The following is a 22,921-nucleotide window of genomic DNA, read 5'->3' as shown; positions in this document are numbered from 1 at the left end:
CTCTTTTTTTTTTTTTTTTTTATACTTACACGCCTAAAGTCCACCTTACTCTGTGGGTGTCTACAGGTGAATTACACAGTCAGTTTGCCAGACAAGAAATTGCACCAGGCTCTCTTTATCCCTTGGATAACTTCCTAACATTCTGCCCCTTTTAGCTAGAGATTACATACTCTGTAAAGTATAAGACCAGAACAAAACGGAGCTTCTGCTCTTCTTAGATAGAAAGTCCTTGATGGATATGTCATCTCAGTGCTCCGTTGTCAGTTCTGATTCCTTGTCTGTTACAGAGACCAGTTCAAGGTCTCTACCTTGATGTTGGAAGCTCACTGTCGGTGCATCTGTTCAGGGTTGCCCCTCTGCTACAAGCAGAACCTCCTACAGGTACATTCCACTGGAACTATGAACTTGTCAGAGGGAAGGGGAAGGCATGCAAGTGTGGGATGTAAACCTTACGCATTCCCACAAGATAAAAATGACAGCAGTCTTCACTGTTCTTAGAATGATTTCATTTCTTCAGCTCACCATTCCTTTGACTATCTCCTTATGCCGATGCAATATGCAGCTGTATATCCTTATTTCCAACACAACACAATCATAAGCACATAAGCACACACAGCTGCCAAGCAGCTGTAACTTGGATCCTGTGACCTATGCAAGGCACTCCTCCCACAGTGAAAAGGAAGGAAGACCTGGTATGAAACCTTTCCTTTTTAAATACTTTTGTGTCCTTTAGAGAAAAGGGTGAATAGCTGGTTTAGACAAATGTGTGTCTAAATAAAACCTATATATGTCTATATGCATAAAAACAGAGGAGAAAATAAGCACCATTCCAGTATTTTAGTAAATGAAAAGAACCTGTGTGTTCAGTTCTGGAAGACATGCATAAATGGTGATGTGGCCAAGGAAGAGAGCTGTACTTGCTTTAAGCTCGAGAAGCTTTACGTATGCATTATGTATGTATTATGTATGAGAAGCTAAGATCCATCATTTAAAAGCAGAGAGGGACAAACATGAGCTGTGAGAGCCATGAAACTGCAGCTGAAGTCATCCTTTAGTGCCTTGTAGGTTATGGCTAAAAGGTTACAGCGTGTTAAGTGAAATATCAAGCTGAATTACTTCTAGCAGTGAAGCATTGCCCCGCAGCTAGTATGCGCTTCACTGCCCTCCCTGTTTCCCCCACCTCCATTTAATTCTTCTCCAAGTTTGGTCTTTATCTTCACATGACCCCCTCCAGCTGAGAGGGGAGGCAGTCAGTGCCCTATCTCTGTGGTTGTCACCATTGTTGGTTTTTTCTCCTTCAGTGAACAATTAATAATCCTCCTCTGTGAGAGGAAAGCTGGCAGCTATGGTTTTCACCATGTTTTTTTAGCACACAAAGGAAGCTTAAGTTCTATTATACAGACAGAACAGATAAATAACAAAACCACGCGTACCACATCCTGCTACCACTGCAAATTTAATAGCTTGAATTTACCAGATATTTTGGCTAGGTCTTTAAGATCAAAATTCTGTTTCTTGATTCTAGATCTCCAGTACCTGTATGGTCAAACAAAGATAGCACTGTTGATTCAGAGAGATTTCATTAAAGCAACTAGCAGTATCTTGCATGATGTGGACCTTCACTTTATGGGAGCTCCTCCTATGGTAGGGGAAGAAGATGAGCTTCAGTCAGCAAGAAGTGTGGTGGCAGACCTGCAGCTGGTGTAGTTCTAGCAGTGCTCCTAGTGTTTGCTACAGGCTGCAGCTGCCTTAGTTCCCATGAACTCATGAACTGTCATAATACATACAGAGAAGGTCTTAGTTTTCTTTTTTTTTCCTTTGAGGCCTTTTGCTTGTGACCCATTCTCTTTCTCAATTACTCTGTGCATGAGCAAACCCTGTGTGAGTTAGATGCAGCACTCCTTTCAGTGTACAGCTTGATGCTTTGTTCCTGGGGTCTGCCCATATTCACATCTGAAAAATCAGGCAATTATGTATCTGAATATGGATTTAGATGTGCATCTTAAGGAACTTCTATTTAAAAATAAAGACCTGCTCATTTTTAAATTGAGCTAATTCATTTGGATTATAGTTCTGTTCTGGTTAAAGTTAAGGTGAACTTTGATGATTAGCAGCAACAGTTTTCTTTTAGACAACCTGCAGTCACAGCCTAAAATTCAACGTCTGTCTTTGGATACATATAGGCCTTAAAAATGTGGAACTCACCTACCTGAGGGCTGTCTTCCTGTATTTTCAGGTAATTAATAAAGGTTGGACTTTGCTTCATGGGGACATTGTGAGAGTCAAGTACTACAGATGTCCCACGTTCTCAAGACGCAGGTGCTAGAACAATGATAGCTATTTATGAAAGGAAGTTAAAAAATGAAACAGTGAAAACCAAGCAAGTGACTGTCTTTTAATAAAGTATATATTGAAGTGTTGGCCTAGATTTATTTGATAAAGTATGAAGTATCATTTGATCTCCTTTCCTACTGTTATCTGTGGCCAGACAATTTGGCATCTGAAGGCTTCTGTGTGGCTCTGGCCAAGTATTTATATGTGGATGTTGCTTTCCCTAGTTCCAGTCCATTGCCAGACTTGGCATAGGGAAACAAGGAAATTGCCATTCAAACAAATTTTATTAACAACAACTAGTTAAGGAAGTCTTTGACAGAAACAAGAAGGTGAAGAAAATATATTAAAATACTTGAACGTACAGATTGATACCTTGAAGCTACTGTAATTGAGTATAGCTGAGCAATTTGTTTTGATCTCTAACAAAAACAGTTATTTCTGGCCCAAACTGAAAACGTCTTTCTTCCAGTGTATTGAGTTCACACTTAGGCTACACATGTTATGGCACTGAGTGTTTGAAAATGCCATCTGAAAACAGATTTTAAAATCACTAATGTATTGCCACAGCTTATACGAGGCAGCTTGCAGAGGTTTTTTATTACACAGAAACAGTATATTTCCAGCTTTACTAGTTCTAGTTTTACCAAAATCATACTTTAAAGGGATGTCAGCTCTTCTGAAAATCTCACTAGATTCTGTAAAATGTAAATAGACAGAAATGTTTCTTTTCAGATTTTTATGTTCAGTTCAGCCACCACAGTTGAATTTAAGAAAACCCTGCAACTTTTATTTCCTTGACATGGAAGCTCACTAATGGTCAAACCTTTTTTTCTCCAGCTGCAAACACATGCATTCAGTAAGCGCTGTGAAAGAAAAAACTCTACTATAAAGTTAATGCACCAGCTGTGTAACGAAGTCAGAGGTTAAATTTTTCAAGGAGCTGGCATTTCAAGGCTGTATTGCATTCTTCTCTCCATTCAGACTTCTTTAAACAAACCTGCTTTGCATTTCACCTGTGACCTACCTGGCTGCATGCCTTCTTGGGGCCAAATCTTAACTTTACCATATTGGTATTGTGTAAACAGTTAATTGATAACATTGTTAAGCTTGTGTGACTCAAATTCACAAACATAGCAAGTAAATGTGATAGAAAATGAGACTTAGGGTAATTTGGAGGACAAAAATACAATTTTCATTAAAAGTTTGTTTCATTGGGTTATACAATGTAAAACATGAGCTTGCATTATTTCTAATTCTGATTTTATCAGTACTAACAGTGCACACATACACGCACACTGCCAAGTTCTGCCCTCTGGAAAAGTAAGCCAGATAAATAAAACACCATATAAATGTAGAACAGAGTCCATGCCCCAAAGCCTTAACTGAAAATATTTTTTGTTGTAAATATTCTCACTTGTTACATGACAGATTCTCAAACTAATTATGTTTTTTTACTTAATGAAGTTTGACAGTTTGCATCAGAAAGGGGAACAAAAGAAGAACACCTATAGAAACTTCCAATAATATTTCCTAAGTCTTAAATGGGAACTGTCAGTGTTCAAAAATAGACCTTATGCTCTGTGATAATTTATATTGCAAAGAAAATGTATGAAACTCTACTTCTTATATCAATGTCCAATATAAATCATGTTCTTCCCTCACGCACATGAATTTTGAGATGTGCTATTTGAATGATTTGTGATCTACATTTTTTCAGATATTAACTGTAAGAGTCTCTTCCCTGCTTGGAACAATTTTTGTCTTCTACCTTCTCAGGTTCGCCAGACCTGGCATTGTCACAGGGTATTAAACACAATTTCCCCAGTTCAGCTGACGTGTAGCTGTAGTCTGTATTTCTCTCCTGGTATCACAAGGCTAAAAGTCACACCCAGTTATTATTGTTTAAAATTAACATTAACGAATATAATTTTGTCAGTACAACTGCTAAAATCTCCTGTGCATAGGATGCATAGATGCATAATGCACCTGTTCTGTCTCTCCACAGCAGTTAAGCTGATCCTACACTTACACAGCTCTAAGTTACCATTTTGGTTTCATCAGTGTCACACTGAGATAAAATATGAACAGCTGGCTACTTTCAATAGGCTTTGCAGGCAGTGCTGGGAAATAAAGATAAGTCAATGGAAAGAATGTTTTCTCGTGTTTGCCTAAATGGCATTATTAAGAGGGCTAGAGAAGTAAGACTCCTCCATCTGTGTAGCACATTCCATCTATTCATTTGGGGGGGGGGGTGTCTGCTCACTTACTCTGACACAGTTTTCCTCTGCAGTTAATTTCCTCTTTTTTTAATTTTATTTTTATTATACCAAAAAAGATCCTCTGTATTTCATATAGCATGTCTTGAGATTTTTCTTGTCTGCCTATTGAAGAATAGTTTTCCCCTCATGGCATTTTCCTCTACAGAAAGAAATGACAGGGCCTTGTAAGTTTTAATTTACTGTTAGGAGAGAGAGAATTATTTATTCAGTAATGCTCTGGCTATTGGTATTGTAGGTTTTCCTCCACACCTGCAAATCCATGAGTGCCTGAAGAAGGGTTTGTGTGCACAAAAACTCAATCAGCTGGTTTAGCAAGAACTCCTTCCTCTCCCTGTGTACCATGAATCACATGTAACGGCAGCTATACTAATGGAAGCACATAGACATTCATAAGTACATGAATAAATTGCCAGGCTGGGGCAAGCAGCCCTGCTGCCCAGACATCTCTTACGGGTTTTGCTAAAAGAGAAGAACCTTCTAAATTCTAGGGTCCTAGAAATGGAGACTATTCTTTGGCACCATGGTTTCAGATTTTCCCACAGAGCAGTGGTAATGTATGGCACAGGAGCAGTGTTTCAGGCAGACTTGCCCCAAAAAGGATCCTACTGCTAGATCTCTACCAGTACAAATGAGTTGAGCTCACTAACACTACGCTGCCATTGAATGGAGACAAGAAAACCCTAAAATGTGGCTTACAAACCCCACTAATGGATTGCTTTGCTTTATGTACAGTGTACATGAAGAGCCGATGATGCCTTGTACTTTGAAATCAAGAAAAGCTTTGAAAGAAGCGGGTTTTTTACTTGAGGTGACATAAGATACTGAGCTAGAAGGGGTTTTGTGGATCACTCTGTCCAGGCCACTGCCTTAACTCTCTATATAATGTGGTTCCAACACTACTAAACTTAATCTAAAAACTAATAGGATTTCATGGCCTCACTGTTCCTGCTAAATGCCACCACACTGAGGGCTAGAAATTCTTCTGATATCTAGGCTGTATTTGTCATGGCCAGAAATTCTTGCCCATTTGTTCACATGTCAGCACCATCTTTCATCATCAGTGGCCTTTCTCTGCTGTTGATCTCCTGATGTGTATAGATGGCATTCTTATTCCCTCTCAGCCTTTGTTGTACTAGGCTAAACAACCCAGCTATTTTAGTCTCTTCTCATCAGATAGTTTTGCCATTCCTGTGATTATGTTGATTTCTTCTTCTACAGGCTACAATGCAAATTAGACTTTTTCAAGCATGGATGATCAAAGCTGTTCCAGATAAGCTCTCACTAGTCCTCTGTATAATGGCATGCATGCTTCTAATTTCCACCCCATTCCTCAGTTTATCTTAGGATCATATCGCATGGAGAGGGTAGGAAGGTCATAGTTATGATGTGATCAACTCACATACCAAATTTTTTTTCTCCTCTATTGCTTCTAACCAACATCTTTCCTTTCTACCAGAAATCCCTGTCATTAATTTCTATTACCTTATACTTTATGCTCTAAAATTTCATCTCACTTCTGTTATTCTAGTCCTCAAGGTCATTAAATTCTCCCTGTGTGATATTCCAGTCCTCCTCTACATTATCATTAAGCATTATGTATGCTTCTTTTCAAGAGGATAATGGACATATATTAAATCTTCTTCCATGTACCTTTGTCTCTTCCTCATAAGCAAACTGAATTTCAGATCTTTGACTTCAGTATCTAATTCTTACTGTACAACATGTATATGTAGAACAAAAACGCACAGAGAAAAGCCAACATAGTTTGGGATGACTTTTCAATAGTAACACGTTTGTTATATTACCAAATGTGTTCAGTTCTTGATACTGTTCCAGGAAATGACAAATGTTCAAGGTTACTCCCGAATCAAAGGCAAACCATGATGCACTGTAGAGTTGCAGCATAATTATATTTTTTTTGATAGAGGTGAGAATTCTGTGTTGTTATTTGGAACAATTTAGCAAATCCACATCTGAAATAGCTACTCAGATATCCATGCAGGTATCCCAAAGATAAACTTGCAACTTAAATAAGACTAAAGAATACTATTTTTGTATAACTTCAATTTGTCGTCCAATACATGTAGAGAAGAAAATCCTTTTTTGTTATCGAATAGAAGTTCTTGATTGTGTTTATGTAAAACCAACAAAGAAGCATTAATCTAAAATACTCTATAACTGTAGCATCTCATATTATCTGCCAGGCTGCTTTACTGCATGATACTGTGTATTTCCAGAATGTCTACTGTCTAAATGCTAGCACATTTTATGGAACGATGCAAACAATATAAGTGGAAAAGGTTTTGGTAGCATAGTGTGTAGATCAAGGAGTGTCATGCGTGAAAGTGAGTTGTGGCAACTACGAACATTTGCCATAATGAACTTCTTAATTAGTTCGGAGTATTTAGGCAGTGCAGGCAGTAAATGTGTGGTTTCATAGTATTACTAAAAGTTTTGTCTGGCATTTGGAAATGTAAAGCAGCTGTAAGGTAATGGACATTCAACCTCCTGACATGCCACTGGGTGAACTCAGAAACAGTTTGATTTTTACGCAGCTTGTAAAGTTCTTTGAATGTTGGGGGTTTTTAATAGTGCAAAACACTCTTTAGAAGCTTGTAAGGTAATCACTCCAGGGAAATGTTCAAATGTACAAATTTACATATGGAATTTCTATTGGAAGTAAATGAGAGTTCAACACCATTTATGCCTTTGAAATGTTTCCCACTGGGAGATGATCTCAATGCCTTTCCTTCCGTGTCTTTCTTTCTAAGAAAATCCAGAATGTTCTAAAAGGATCTGGGTTGCACATTTCTAATCAGAGAGATGTGAATGAAAAAGTATTTGTAACAAAACATAAATGCAAAGTCTCTATAGAAAGGTTTGGATCCATGTATCATGTAAGAGCTATCTTAAGAGGTGACAGTTTACTGACACTGTTCTTCTTGCCTTTTTTCAACAAAATATATATAAAGAATATGTAACTCTCTGATAATAATTAAATACAGTGCTATTGGTTTGTACAATATATGCATAAAGAGTCTATTTTTAAATATATATCAACTTGCATGTTATTTCTCATTCTTCCAGACAGTGGTAAACGGTATGATTTTTGTGTTTGCATGCAGTATGTTAACTACTATCCATTCACAAGGGAAGAAATAGTTCCAGAGATTAATAAGTACAGTCCAAGGACTCAGTCTTGCAATGACGTGTGAGCAAATTCAGGGTCTTCCAGAAGAGATTCTTAGAGGATAATAACGTAAGAATATAAGCAAAAGAGTTGGTTAAGGCACAAGGATAGAGTAAATGTAAAAGGATATTTGAAAAATTTCTAAAGCCCTCATTTGTAGTGGTGTTGTTTATATAGTTAAAAAACCTAAATAAAAACGATGAGTCAAAATTGAGGGGTTTATGTTTTATCAGAACACATATTCAATTTGAAATACAAAAATGGAACTTGAAGGGATGTAAGCTCTGCTGAAATCCATTGAAATGTGGTGTTTTGCACTTCATCTGTAATTTGCAAAATGAGAGAATTTGATTTAGTCACAATATTTATTTCAAGTTCTCTCTTCTCTTTCTCCTGAATTCTGATTACCTGTGCAATGCTGCCTTTCATGACCACTAACCTAAATAAATAATTTTCCTTTTTATAGGTTCTCAACCTAGTACAGTCCTATGTCACGCTGAGAGTCCCCTTGTACGTCTCCTATGTTTTCCACTCTCCCGTGGGTGTAGGAGGCTGGCAGCATTTCGACCTACAGTCAGAGCTCCGGCTGACTTTTGTGTATGACACTGCCATCCTGTGGAAGGATGGGATCGGTAGCCCACCTGAAGCAGAGCTCCAAGGTGGGTGTTGGATTTCTTTGCATCGAATTCGTGTTCTGTTACTAAGAGTATAATTTGCACGCAGTAGGATGATTTTTCAATCATTCTAATACTCAAAAAAAAAAAAGTATATAATTTCTTATCAGTTGCAAACAATGTGTCATTTCCTAGCACTCGCAGTTCTCTGCTGAGGTGTTTATGAAAAGCATGTAATGTTGACATCAATTCTTTTATTGCAAAGAAAGATAATTGTCTTGTTATGTTTGAAATACGTGTGCAAAAATTAACACGATTATTTCTACTCAGAACCTCAAGGTTCACTATGTATTCATATTCTGTTACCACACAAGATGTTTGCACTTTAATGAAAAAAAATTGAAACTCTTCTGTGGTATCATTATTTTCTGGCCATGAATTTACAGTTTCAGAAACTTTTGATATTTTAAAAACATTAATTGTGAAACATTCAAAAGATACAGAAATATATAACAGGTATAATAGCCTGCCCTATGTGTTGGAGTAATAAATGGTGAAACATTCTTTAAATGTGATAGATGCTGCCAATAAATGTTGTGACTAATTAATCAACAAATCAAGCTCTATCGTTACAGAATTTATCTTTGCAAAAAGTTAATTTACTTTTTAAAAAGTGACATACAGATGTCTGTGACAGATTAAAACATCTAGTTACACCAATATGCTGCTTTGTTCTATTTATGCAAATTTACTTAGTATTTCTCAGCATTAAGTGTCAGGTGTTCCATATCTGTCTCAACCTAAGGTAGAATATAGGCACCAGCTATAATTATGTATGTACACTTACACAGTTTCAGGACTCCAGTGGAGATAAAACCATTTTTTGTTTCTGCAAACTCTGTATATGAACTACAGAAGTCATTGCTATGCAATTTCTGTCCTCATGTGCAGGAAATGAGGAGTGGCAAGGGGAATCTACAATGCATGAAGAATGAAGCACATGTCATGCCATGCCTAAAGAATAAGCCACATGCCACAAATCATATGAAGTACTAGTCACCGAATAACAACCAGATCTAATCCTCAGTCTCAGCAGTTTTGTGGTGCATCTATGCCACCATCTTCCTGTCTTTGATGCTTTAATTTTTTATTTCTCTCTAAGAAGCTGATGGCCAGGCTTTTGGAGATGCTGAACATTGGCAGCTCCCTTTGAAAAAAAAAGCACAAAAGACATGATAAACACAGTGAGGTAGTGGAGGGTAGACCCCCAACATATCCCAATCTGATTTGGGCAGTATTTTCTCACTCCACAGCCTTGCACAATGAGCAGCTGTTTTTCTGGGCAGGGAGGGGTTAACTAGTTTCCACTTCATTTCCATACCTCTGGATACATATAATTGTTCTACATAAAACTGTAAAGCAGTCAAGGTCTTAGAAGCCATATATTTCTAATGTATCAATAAATATGATTGGTACAGGGGATTTTGTACGAGTGGTATACATTCACATTGGTGAGTGTGTTAGGTTTCTAACACATTCATGGAAGAACATTCCTGTTCCCTTCTTGCTCCTGGCAAGCAGAATGGTAGCACATCACTGGCTCTCTGTAAGGGAGCACTGGAAGAAACGCCTCAATTCTGAAGCTTTGCAGAACTCTAGAGGAAAAGGGACTTGGCTGCAAGCTACACCAATAAACCACTTCTGACGTATAAACAAGACCTTGTAACCTGAAATTAGGAAACGTTAGGCCATGTTTTGGGCCAGGTTCATGCCAGAAATCACCAGCAATGCAAAGCCTGTCGGAATGAGTTTCACAGATTCGAGCACCCTCAAGCAGATTGCCATGGAAGTCACAACCAACTCCTGTAACTAAATGCTGATGGGTGCTGCCTTGGGACAATAGATAGGGAGGCACTGACAAAGACTATCTCTGAAGCAGCTTGCATTGGTAGGAGTCAGCTTGAATACCTGGTGAAAGCAAAAGTATTCTTCCTTCTGTAAAATCCCCTGGCAGCTGACCATGCTGTTGCCTGAACAGAAGCACAGATTGTGCTGTGGACTTTCCTCAGCCTACTAGAGTGGCTGTGTGGGTGCATGATCACATGTAAAACCATGACTTTGCAGGAAAGTTCTGTATGTGCTTCAGAAAGCTGAAGCATTTTGAAAACTCTAGGCCCCACTGTGTAAATTCTCGTTTGAGAAGAATCTTGAGTCAACCCAAAAGGTACCAGTAGGCCCCCTCCCAAACAGCTGACATGACAGCAGGAAATGAAAGAGCGGGGCTGGTGTTTCATAGGAGTGTGATTTATTTTTCATCTGCAAGTGGAATAAACCTTGTGAATTGTCTTCTGCTGCCAGGTTCCCTGTACCCAACCAGCATGCGTATTAGTGAAGAGGGGCGCTTGGTTGTTAACTTCAAGACTGAAGCCCGGTTCCATGGTCTGTTTGTGATGTCCCATCCTGGTAAGCTTAATCTACACTTCAGCAGTACTATAAAAACAAAGATGCCCCTCCCAAATTTTATACTATCCATTTTTCTTATTTCTGCTACTGATACCTGAATTTTTTATGTACTGTGCTCTTCAGATAAGGATTTTCCCTCTACTTGGGATTTCTTACTTGTCATTGATGACTGTATTCAGATTGTCAAACTTAATGAAATATGCATGAATCTGATGGAAAGCAGATAGTTCCACTTGATCAAGAGCCTGATTTATGAAAGATGAAGATCTAGGCTATTCTGCCCACTAGGGATCTATGAATGTATGGTTTTAATCCAAAAGCTATGGTTAGCTATTTACTTGTGTTGCTCTCGGAACTTAGATAGCACTAAAATTTCTTTTCGAACTTGAAGCCTTTCTATGTTATTTAGACCTTTTTCAGAGAGCAAGAAAAGGTCTTGTATGAGCATTGGATCACTCTGTTAATAAAACATTCTCACTGCCATTCAATTAGTCATTGCTGAGGACCGGATTCTGCAACTTAATCTGTTTAAACCCCACTGCCTTTATTCAGAATAATCACAGGTGTAAGACTGTCTACAGACATAAATCTGAGCATGAATGCCAGCCATGGAAAAGATGATCTAACTAAATTAAATCTGCTGAATAATAATGAGAAGGGGAAAAAATCATCTTAAGAAATCTCTTTAAGTTTAACTCAGTTTTATGAAACTCCTTAGAATCATAGAATCGTTTAGGTTGGAAAAGACCTTTAAGATCATCCAGTCCAACCATTAACCTAACATTACCAAGTCTACTCTAAACCAATTAAGGGTAGACTAGACTAAACCATGTCCCCAAGTGCCACATCTACCCGTTTTTTGAACACTTCCAGGGATGGTGACTCCACCACCTCTCTGGGCAGCCTGTTCCAATGCTTGACTACCCTTTACTCCTTCATACTGCTTCTACTTTTTCTCAGCTGCCTTCTAGCGCGTTAGGTTTTGCCTATCAGGCAGAGCCAAAAGAGTTACATTGCTAAGAGAAATTATTTCGTCTTCCGTGGGCTGACATTCCAAGTTTAAAACAGGAGGGATTTTAGATCTTTGCCATTCCACTCTCACTGTGTTGCCTGTCTGTTAAATTTAATCTTCATACAGTTCTGGTTGTGTAGCCCAAAAGCAACTGGTTTTAGACTCTTGAACAGGAATCAAGGGGGCCTAGCTGTGTTGATTGTAATTGATTTTATTTGATTTTCAGTTAATAAAACCCAGTGCCCTGTAAAGGTATTAACATCAGCTATGGCATTATGGTTTATGAATTACTGGGAATGTTTTTCAGGCTCTGAGAGTTTGCAGTGAAACATTAAAGGTGACAATTCTCTCTCTTGGCATGTTTCTAGCTTCATCTCTAACTTCCATGGTTATGTCAGCTGATCACTCAGGCCTGACATTTAGCCTCAGCCTCATCCGAAGCGAGCCAACATACAACCAGCCAGTACAGCAGTGGAGCTTTGTTTCAGATTTTGCGGTAAAACCTCAGCCTTCACTGTGTCTTCTGTTGCCCCAGCCTGGTAGTTAGGATGTTGGTGGAACAGCTCTCTCTCTCTCTCTCTCTTTAGGTTCGAGACTATTCTGGAACATACACCGTGAAGCTGTTAGCTTGTACCACTGCTCCACACCAGGAGTACAGCCTACCAGTAATCTGCAGTCCTAGAGAACCAATCACATTTGATCTGGATATCCGATTCCAGCAGGTACCACCCTAATGATGCCTTTTTCATGTTTCCTTTTTAGTTTGATTCCCAAATTGCCTTTATTTGTCTTGTAATGAGAGTGCTAGAAACTGAATTTACTTGCTTATAAACAAAGCAATTCCTAAGTTGGTGGGACAGCAGATACTCCTCTCCTGCTATTTAACCAGTTTTACCCAACTAGGAAAAGCTAATGTAGGAGCGCAAGTGGTTTTTTGTCATCAATGCATGGCCAATCTTTTATAGCCAATAAGAAGTTCATTGACATTGATTTGGGGGATAGTTACTGTGATATGAACTAACCTTTGGGAATTCTTCACTTGTCTGTTGGCTTTGGTATGAAATAGTTTTATCAGATAATTAGGAAAACATAAAACTATTGTCAGAAGGTTTTCACCTGACACAAAGACCAGAGCTGGGTCTCTGGCATTAAAAGTGGGACCTCCAGAGGAAGATTCATTCAGTCCTAAGATAGGACATCCTTCACTGACTATAGAGGAAGTGAAGATAGCCAACACTGATAAAATGCTTAGCCTTAAGACTCACAAAAATGAGTGAGACAAATCCCACCCATAGCAATATGGATCATATGGTAACATGGGAACAGGCAAACAGCATACCTTTCACAAAGCCCATCTGTAAAGCTCTGCAGCTGGCAACAAAATATGGAGAAAGGGACTCTGCTGTAGAAAGTGTTGACTGAAAAATGTCTGGGGGTCATGTTGGATAGTTAACAGAACATAAACTGCCAGTTTACAGTGTTATCAAAAGGGCTAGCATGACCTTGGGATGTGTAAGAAGGAAGTTATATCATTTGGATATAGTTATTTGGAGCCAATACAACTATTACTGGAACAGTGTGGCTGTGGTTTCATGCTCATTAATAGTATAGATTTATGCTGTTAAATCATCTTACAGTATAAATCCGATCTGGATCAGTCACGCAATCACTTTTCTGTTGAATTGGCCAGAGTACACAAGGGAATGTATGCAGTCTTTATGCTTTCAGCTGGCATTATGCCAGTTATGGGAGAACAGATGATTCCTGATATGGTAATAAGTCCTGGCGAAGCAGAGAGATGATACATGATCTGACATGAAACCTGCCTTCTCAGAGTTAACCAGCAAAACATTTTGAAAAAGTTTGAATGGAGAGGGTGAGGGGACTTTACACTAGTTCAGCACTTCAGTTTTTGTCTGGCATTTCTAATCTGCTTCTAGGAACACTAAAGCAATTGACAGCAATGCTAAACGACAGTTTGTGTCTGGTCCTAGTATAAACAAGAAGATGTTGATAATTCAAAGAAAATTCAAAAGATCTGCAAAAAACATTGCAAAATGGGCAAAGTAGCCTAGGGAGAGACCTAACTCTTACCTGGAAGAAGCCTATGAGTAAGAACGAAGAATTATGACTAAGAACTGCATTGGAATAAATAAATGGATACTATATGGGTCATCATATCAGATAAAGCTTTAATAATACAGTATATGGAAGTTTCAGGTACATCAATTCAAAAGAGGGATAAGGTGCAAAATTGCAACAGTGTCATAATTACCAAGGACTGTGGCCAGCTAGTCCCCCATCACCAGCAATCTTCAAACAAAGACCAGCTCTTTTTCTTGAGATACTCATAGTAAAAGGAATTCAGGAAATTCTGTAGCCCCTGATATTGTTCCCTTTGGTCATAGATTGAAAGACTATGTGGACTTAAAGCAGGTCCCAAAAAAGCAGCAATTAGCAGCAGTACAGTAGCACAAATTCAGTAGGCAGTATCTAGCACTTTACCTCTAAGATTTTCTGGTCATTCTGCAAAACTGAATAAGCATTGGTATCCATTGTTTTAGAAATAAGAAACAAAAGACAGAGAAGTCAGCATGAAAGGTCAGACTGTGACGCTGGTCCTTAGGCCAGGAAACACCTGGTACCTTGCACAGTCCCAGTGCATCTGGTCCTGGGGTCCTCAGTGCAAGAAAGACGTGGACCTGTTAGAGCGGGCCCAGAGGAGGGCCATGAAATGGTCAGAGGGATGGAACACCTTTCCTATGAAGAAAGGCTGAGAGAGTTGGGGTTGGTCAGCCTGGAGAGGAGAATGAGCCAAGGAGACCTTATTGCAGCCTCCCAATATATAAAGGGGGGGTTATAAGAAAGACGGAGAAAGACTTTTTACCAAGGGCTGTAGCAACAAGGAGCAACTGAAAGAGGGTAGATTTAGACTAGATACAAGGAAGAAATTTTTTACAGTGAGGGTGGTGAGACAGTGGAACAAGTTGCCCAGAGAAGTTGGGGGTGCCCCCTCCCTGGAATTGTTCAAGGCCAGGTTGGGTGGGGCTTTGAGCAGCCTGATCGGGTGGAAGATGTCCATGCCTATGGCAGGGGGGTTGGGCTAAGCTGATCTTTAAAAGTGCCCTCCAACGTAAACCATTCTATGATTCTATGAAGTCAGTGAGTGCAGGTGTCACAAATGGACCAAAACGACTTTGACTGAAAAGTCTAATGATGAAATGATCTGGCAGGACAGGAGTTGTTTCCCCCAGTTCTTAATCTAGTGCTCCAGCTGCTAAACTGAATTATCTTCTTGGCCTTTTTAATATGAGGCTTTTCATTTTCTTGGAAATTTTTTGTTCATATTTCCTTCACAATTGTTTTCACTGTTCACAAGTGAGGGACCATTTTAAAAATCAGACATCAAGAAGACAATATATTTGGTGTCTCCCCTCTGGAGATTTTGGTTCAACATTTCCTTCTTTACTGTGTATCTGCCCATCTCCTTTTTTGTCTCTCTGTGGCCCCTGAAGAGGGAAGCAGGTAGCCTGGAACACCAGTGAGGATTGTATTACCACTGTAACACTCTGGGATTTCCTGAACATGAACAGCATTCAGCCTCCAAGTTCTGCTCTATCCCAGTCCTTTCAGCATGTCCTTTCTTTAAATGTGCATGACTATGTCCTGACAGAAGCACTTCCATAATCAGGATACTTGCTGCCCTGGGATGGACCGATCTCAAGAGCTCTCTGCTTCTTGAGGTACCAAGTATCTCATAGGCTTTGGTCCCATGGAGGTGGGGATGTCTACCATGAGTGATCTGCATTGTCTGCAAATCATCCATATGCAGAGTCAATGGGCATGGCCAATAGGCAGAATAAATTGATAGTACTCTTGTCACCCAGCAGATCCTCACAGATTTTTTTTTTAAGAATTCTTGTTTGAAATGCCTCAAACACACATGAAAATAATTACATTTAAACTACTGTCATAAATAACAGCTATGTGTCAGCCACTGGCAACACTGAGACTTACACGTAAAACTGAAATTAAAAAAGTAGCTTAAAATAGGATGCCTAAGAGATGTATTCATAGCTATATGCATAGTATTTAACCAGGCCATTGCTCTTACTGTTGTAAACTGTGTGGCTGAAGTCCAGTGCCTTTAGCTGAATGCACACTTCTCGTTTCCTGTTCAGTGGACATTTACTCTGCCCAGGAAGAGCTTGATGAGGCCATGCTTGATTCTCTTTCAGAACCACAGCTGGAAACCAGTTGTGCCAGTCAGATATTTGAAGCTGTGGGACTGCAATCCAATAGCCTGAATCCCAGGCATTTAGACGGAAGCATTCCAAGAGAATGGAAATTATTTTTTTAATTATTATTTCTGTGAAAAGGCTATGAGGGTAGGTTTCCTCTTTCTGAAGAGTAGCAGTGGGTTTATAAAAATATTTCAGCTGTACATTCTTCTTGCCAAATCCTGTTGCTTTGATAGTTTTGGGACTCTATTGTGAAAAAGGGGTTTGAAGAAGAATAAATGTGTCAGCTGTATAACTTGCAACAGTAGTTTCTGTTGATATTGTTATATCTCATTCCATCAGCCCCTTGTCCACGAGCCAGCAAGAATGTTTTCTTTTCTGTTTTCCTTCCTTCCTTTCCACACACGTATACATATATATACATAAATATACATATATATGTTAGCATTTTGTTATTTGTTTAGTGGCCTCGTGTTCTTTTTTCTTTTTTGAATGTATGTGTCTTCCACATTGTTTCCTCAGGTACACTGCATCTTTTTGAATTTTGGGCTCTCCCCAATTCTTCTGTTCACTATATTCTTTTCCTTTTGTTATGCCATGTCCCTGCATAGTTAGTCTTCTAACATGTTATATAGCCCAATAAGAACCTGCTGCTGATAGTACTGATTTATTTTATTCTTGTAATGTAATCAAGGAGGAACCATAGATAACTGTGTCAAATATATAAAAATAAATATTAGCATAAAAAGGTGTTCAAATAGTTTGGTGCATTTTCACATGCATGATCTGATATCCTGCAGCACATCAGAAGAACTGATACTTGCAAATAAATCCTCAGCAATGTGTACTTTCAAATAATTGGCAGAGGATCGGAAGCAGAGGTGGGACTTCAGTGTAAGAATGAAAATAGGATAGAGAAAACAGGCTGTGATGAGTCAGAGGGAGACAAGTTATTGAGGGAAATATTTTCCTCATGTTACCCCACACATAAGTTGCCTTGGGCGCCTCCTTGGCTGAGATTTGGAAAAATGTGGTGGGAAGAAACTAACATAGAATCCTATCAAATATCACAGAGGCAGACAACCCAAAGGTTGTATGCATGTAAAATATATTGGAACATATGTCTAGTACAAAGAAATCTTTTTGGTTAAACTGTATTATTGCATGTCAATGTGCAGAGCTGATAGATAATGTACATTGGGCAAAGATCATGCTGTGTTTTAAGAGTCATTAAAGAATACTTGTTGAAGAGCCTTATGCTGTTGTGTTTTAGGTCAGTGACCCAGTGGCTGCTGAGTTCAGTTTGAACACCCAGATGTTCCTCCTCTCCAAAAAGACACTCTGGCTATCTGATGGCTCAATGGGCTTTGGGCAAGAAAGCGATGTTGCTTTCTCAGAAGGTAAAATTGTGCACAGATCATGAACATTTAATATGTGTTCCATACTGTCAGAATCCTGTTTCAGTTAAAACAAGATAGGAGTAAGGGTTTGGGCTTGCTGCTTGTGTTCTTTTGCATTTGCCTTTCCTACCTGGCAGTTTACATCAGCGCTGTTGGCAAATCTGCACTGAAACTGTTATGCCTGAGGGTTATAGTACTGGTGCCATTTCTCATAAGCAGACTTTATAAACATTGGCTGATATTAAGAATATTCCTAGTTGATAAGTGAATATTACACAGTGGTTTTGTTGTGGGTGAGTGTACTGGGTCTGGCTGGGATGGAGTTAACTTTCTTCATTTCACTTGTACAGTTTACCAGTCTGATGAAGCATAGGTAAACTCTTATGCAGCCTGAACAGGATTCTACTGACATAAAAACAACCCATCTCTTCAACAAAGTGCATTGTCAGGAGACCAAAACCTACACCCTGGTCTGGTGCAGAGGAGTACATAAATGTTTCCTGAAGTCACTTTTTGAATGAACAGCCCAGTATAGCCCAGAATTAAAGCAGCCCCTGAACTGGTTCAGGTTATAGCAACAGCAAATGGCCTCCTATTGCTATTATGTGGCCCAGAGTGCATAGAAGAGCGTTCACTCTGATCATGGCCTTTGACAACCCCCTACAGAGGAAGCTGGGTAGCAAGGTATCTTTGGATATAGTCACATTGCACTGCACTAAGCTTCTTGACTAAGCTTATTAACTTAGCCTCAGTACTGTGCTAAATATTCCAGTGTAACAGGGTGTGAACTGTGTGCACTCTTTACAGGTGATATCATATATGGGCGGGTGATGGTGGATCCAGTGCAGAATTTGGGCGATTCCTTCTACTGTAGCATCGAGAAGGTTTTCCTATGCACAGGAGCTGATGGATATGTACCCAAATATAATCCATCCAACACTGAATATGGGTGCCTTGCTGATTCTCCATCCCTTCTGTACAGGTTTAAGATTGTGGTAAGTGTTGTAATTCTGGGAGGATGCACATCTATATTTTTAAATTTTTTTCTGACTTCTTTTTTATCCAAAACCAACTGTTCTTTAAAATGTTCTCAACAGCACCAAAGTTTTGACTCAAGCTCCAGGCTAACATGAACTGATGAAGGCAGTATCTTACCTTTCTCCCTCATGGTTCTATTCTTAATCTTTCTGGGGACTCTCATCATTTAGAGTTTGACCTAAGTTAGAATCCCAAGATAGGATTTTTCTCTGCATTGTCTATATCCATTGACCACAGAGGGAGTCTCAGGAGACATGCAAGTTGAGGACTGGAATTTGTTTCATCTTTATCCATCCAAAATGTAGTGTATAATGTAAAGTTAGTCATCCAGGTTGCCTCTGTAGTCAGTGGGGAAAGAAAGATACCTCTAACACTGGCTTAGAATATCTGAGATTATTTCCCTTCTGCAAATAATTGCAGAGTAAGCCTAGATGACTACAGACCTGATGCCCAGCTTTTAGAGAGTTGACTTTAAGTAAGATGATTATCTAATAATCTAAACTAATTTATATGAATGTCTGTTAATAGAAATGAAAGGTAGCTTCTTTAAACTGAGAAATAGACTTCTTGCTTTTATTTCAGACCACATTTATGTATCTTTTTTATTTTAAAAATGTAGCTATGGTTGTTCTCTAGTGTTTCCCCCTTGTATTTCAACAAAGAAGTCTTCAGGCAAGAGATTAAATAGAAGTTAGTACAAGTCAGATGTAACCACAACTGCTTCTTACATCTTTTCTCTTGATATTACACTGGGTTGCATAAAATACCATGTGTAAATGACACAATTTATACATTGTGTATAAATATTAGAACTGTTTTTCCTAGAAGAAATGAATCTGTGTTTTACAAACTTTTTTCCCCCCATAACCATGCAGGACAAAGCTCAACCAGAGACGCAAGCCACAAGCTTTGGAAATGTGCTTTTTAATGCAAAACTTGCAATCGATGATCCTGAAGCAATTCCGTTAGTTAAACAGCCAGGCTCTGATGGATTTAAAGTAGACTCAACTCCTCTATTTCAGGTATGATTTCTGTAGCTTATTAGCAAGAGTACTGAATCAAGAAAGAAACACTTGCACAAGAAGTGTTGTTAACAGTAAGTCATATTGAAGCCCATAGAAAGATTTATTCTGATTCCAGTGACAGTCAAACAGGATTATAAATGCTTAAAAACTTCTAGGTATAAAATATGGAGCACTTACTAAAAGATTTCTGTGGGAATGCTATGCTTTTCTCTTGCTTAATTCCACAGTCTAACCAGAAATCATACAAATTATTCTTATGCATTTCTTCTAAAAAACTTGATAAATTTCTTGTTACACAGCATTGGTTTATTGCTTCCCATCTCACTTGTCAAAGACAAAAAAATAAAAGAATCATAAGCATTTATAGTGAAGTTCATCAAAATTTAGTTGATACTCAGCATTTTCTGTGCAATTCTTTCCTTGCAAACTTGCACATTGTGAAACATCTAAGCACTGGAAAGCCTAGAAATTGACAACTAAAGGGTGCAACTACTTCTTAACTTAATTAAATGTAATCCTTCAGCTGTGTGCATTCATCCCTTTGATCAGTATAACCCAGCCAGGAGTCCTCTCTTCATTATTTGTCTCTTTAGTATTTGCAAAACTACACACAAAACTCAAGTGTTTAAATTAGTAGAAAAAATATTGAGGACACTTTAATCCTACTCCTGGCCACTTCAGTATTAAAGGTCCCATTGTAAGCAATGGAATTGTTAAGAGACCAGCCTACTCACCAGCATACAAAAGGTTTCATAATCTGCCCCTATGAAAATGAAATATCATTTTTTATATGAAGAATCCATTTCCAATAATGCAGTGATTTTTGATCCTCATTCTGTCAAAACAATGAGAATATGAAGAAACAACAGTATATCCTGAGAAAGACTTGGAAAAACAAGAGTAAAATAGAAAACGTGTTATTTCTCACAATAACAGAACTTGGCTGCAACCACTGAAATTATCAGCCAGTAGCTTTAAGACAGTATTCAGACAATTCTACTGGACTTTGTGGAGGCCAAATTTATTATGTATCCAGGAAAGACAAGACAAATTCAAGGAAGATAGCATCATCTCACACAGACTGCAGGGAATCACGCAGTCACAGAATGGATGAGGTTGTCAGGGGCCTCTGGAGATTGTCTGTTCCAACCCGCTGCTCAAAGCAGGGTCATCTAGAGCAGGTTGCCCAGGACGGTGTCCAGTTGGATTTTGAATATCTCTAAGGATGGAGACTCCAAAGCCTCCCTGTTCTAATGTTCAACCATTGTCATAGTAAAAAATTGTTTTCTTATGTTAAGATGGAAATAGAGCCACAGCCAGGGCCTAGTCAGCTGGCAGGCTGGGCCTGGGGGGTCCTCTTCTGTGGCCTGTCTACAGCTGAGGTTTTTTGTATGGCCATTGGTAGTAACAGTACCAAAAAAATGCCAAGGCTATGCTTCTTCATCTGTACCTGATATCCACAGAGTCTGGCCATGGAGAGGAATGGGGACTACCCCCTCTTAAAATTCTGGCAGAAAACATGACTCCTCTGGTGTGCGTTGGCACATAGTGGGGGGTTATCTGTGCATGATCTTGAAAGTACTTGTCCAGGCAATGAAACCAGAACAGTGATTGATTTCCTCTGTGTATAGTACTGTCCAGATTGTGTATGTGTGTGCTTAAATATAAAAAAATTGTGTCTTTCTAGGTGTCTTTGGGTAGGGAGTGGTATGTCCATACAATCTACACTGTACGTTCAAAAGAGAATGCTAACCGCGGAATCGGCAAAAGAAGTGTGGAGCACCAGTATCACTCACTCTTTAGTGGTGGGAGCCCAGGAGCATCCACACAGAGACGTCAGAAGAGGGGAGCTGAGCAGGACCCAGAAGTTGCAAAAGACATTGGAGTAGAAAACAACCGAGGAACAAACATACAGCACATAGCACTAGATCGCACCAGCAAGAAACAGGTTCCTCAAAGGGAGGTTGTGGTCAATGGCGTTCTCCCCAGGGAACTGAATAACCAAAGTGCAGGGGTCAGCGTGGTCACAATCATTGGTGGAACTGCTGCCATTTTCCTTGCCATCTGCTTAGTTGCAATCATCATTTTGCTGCTAAAATGGAAACAAAATTCTGAGAAGAAGGAAGCCACAAAAGAGTCAGGTAGCAATGAACCAATGATGCTACCATATAATTACACCAGCGACAGCTCAGAGGTTTGATTCCAAGACCACAGGATTCAAGCCAGAGTCTCCAGAGTGCCTCAAAAAAAACTTGAACTGCACTTTGTTAGCAGCAGATCATGGTGACTCATGAGGAATGAAGAGTTCATACGCTTCTAGGTGTACTTGAAATTTTTTATCCTGAACTCTTGGTACCATTATCAACAATAGAATAATCCATACCAAATCTCCCACTTTGCACGAAAGGTAATCCTGAGGTCCCTATATCATGCACTAATCTTAAGCAGCAATTCAAGGAATTGCATTGTAAGGGAGAGATTTTTGTTTTGTTTTTGTGTTTTCTGACATTTCAAAAAAGTAGAAGAAACTATCCAAAGGTGCTATATATCCTGTCTGTAATAAGAGAGGAAATCTGTTTCTTCAGAAACACAGAATACTTGAGAGGAGGAATCCTTACACTCTTCAGTTAAATTTTGTACTGTTTCTTGCAAAGAACTCAATGTCTACAGTTAGTCTGAAAGGTGATGAAATGCCTTAGGCATGAATCCTCCCTTCTATAAGCTTTTGACTTCACTTAAGCTATACCAGTGACTTTTTTTTTTTTTTTTTTTTACTTATGTGTAACGGAACTTTTTCAAAAGACAACTAGGTTAGACAGCATAACATTATAAACAGTTGCATGTTACAGGATGCAATACATACTCTTTTCTGCAAATTCTTTTTCAGCTATTTAATCTGAGAATTTTTTTCCTTATTTATGTTTATACAAAGCCAAAGAATTGCAACAAATCCAGAAAGAATTTTGTTTTTCACAGAAACTGGACGCTTATGTCCTCTTAAGTTTATAATGGATCATGGAAGTGTTGTAAGGTAAATTATATTTGTTAGTGCATATCCACTGCTGGAAAATGCAAGCATTAGTATTTCAGTACCTAGAGAAGATAGGTATTCAAGATTCAAGAAGATTCAAAATGCAGAGGACAAGGTTCTGCCTGAACTGAGCCTAGGAATCATGATACTGAATCCAACATGTGATTGTCAGTTGCCATATTAAATGGGAACAAAGTGAAGAAGAAATTAACATTTGATTGAAGCAAGTAGTATTTATTACTGTATAATCACAGCACATCTTGACAAATGTGCTGGGTCATTGTTGGGCATTTT

The 22,921-nt window shown here is 38.9% G+C and overlaps 1 protein-coding gene across 1 annotated transcript in view; it reads left to right on the top strand.

The window, feature by feature from the left end:
* FREM2 (FRAS1 related extracellular matrix 2) overlaps positions 1-21,796 on the top strand; it is a 146,940-nt gene extending 125,144 nt beyond the window's left edge. Inside the window, exons 17-24 of the mRNA XM_075722378.1 lie at positions 8,270-8,462; positions 10,776-10,880; positions 12,261-12,388; positions 12,480-12,614; positions 17,407-17,533; positions 18,341-18,528; positions 19,447-19,593; positions 21,284-21,796. Coding sequence (XP_075578493.1) covers positions 8,270-8,462; positions 10,776-10,880; positions 12,261-12,388; positions 12,480-12,614; positions 17,407-17,533; positions 18,341-18,528; positions 19,447-19,593; positions 21,284-21,796 — 1,536 coding nt within the window. The remainder of the gene's footprint in view (positions 1-8,269; positions 8,463-10,775; positions 10,881-12,260; positions 12,389-12,479; positions 12,615-17,406; positions 17,534-18,340; positions 18,529-19,446; positions 19,594-21,283) is intronic.
* The last annotated feature ends 1,125 nt before the right edge of the window (positions 21,797-22,921 follow it).

The sequence above is a fragment of the Pelecanus crispus genome, chromosome 1, assembly GCF_030463565.1.
Source record: "Pelecanus crispus isolate bPelCri1 chromosome 1, bPelCri1.pri, whole genome shotgun sequence".
Classification (NCBI taxonomy): Eukaryota; Metazoa; Chordata; class Aves; order Pelecaniformes; family Pelecanidae; genus Pelecanus; species Pelecanus crispus.
The sequence above is the reverse complement of the archived record's forward strand: the minus strand, read 5'-3'. Positions and strand labels throughout refer to the sequence as shown.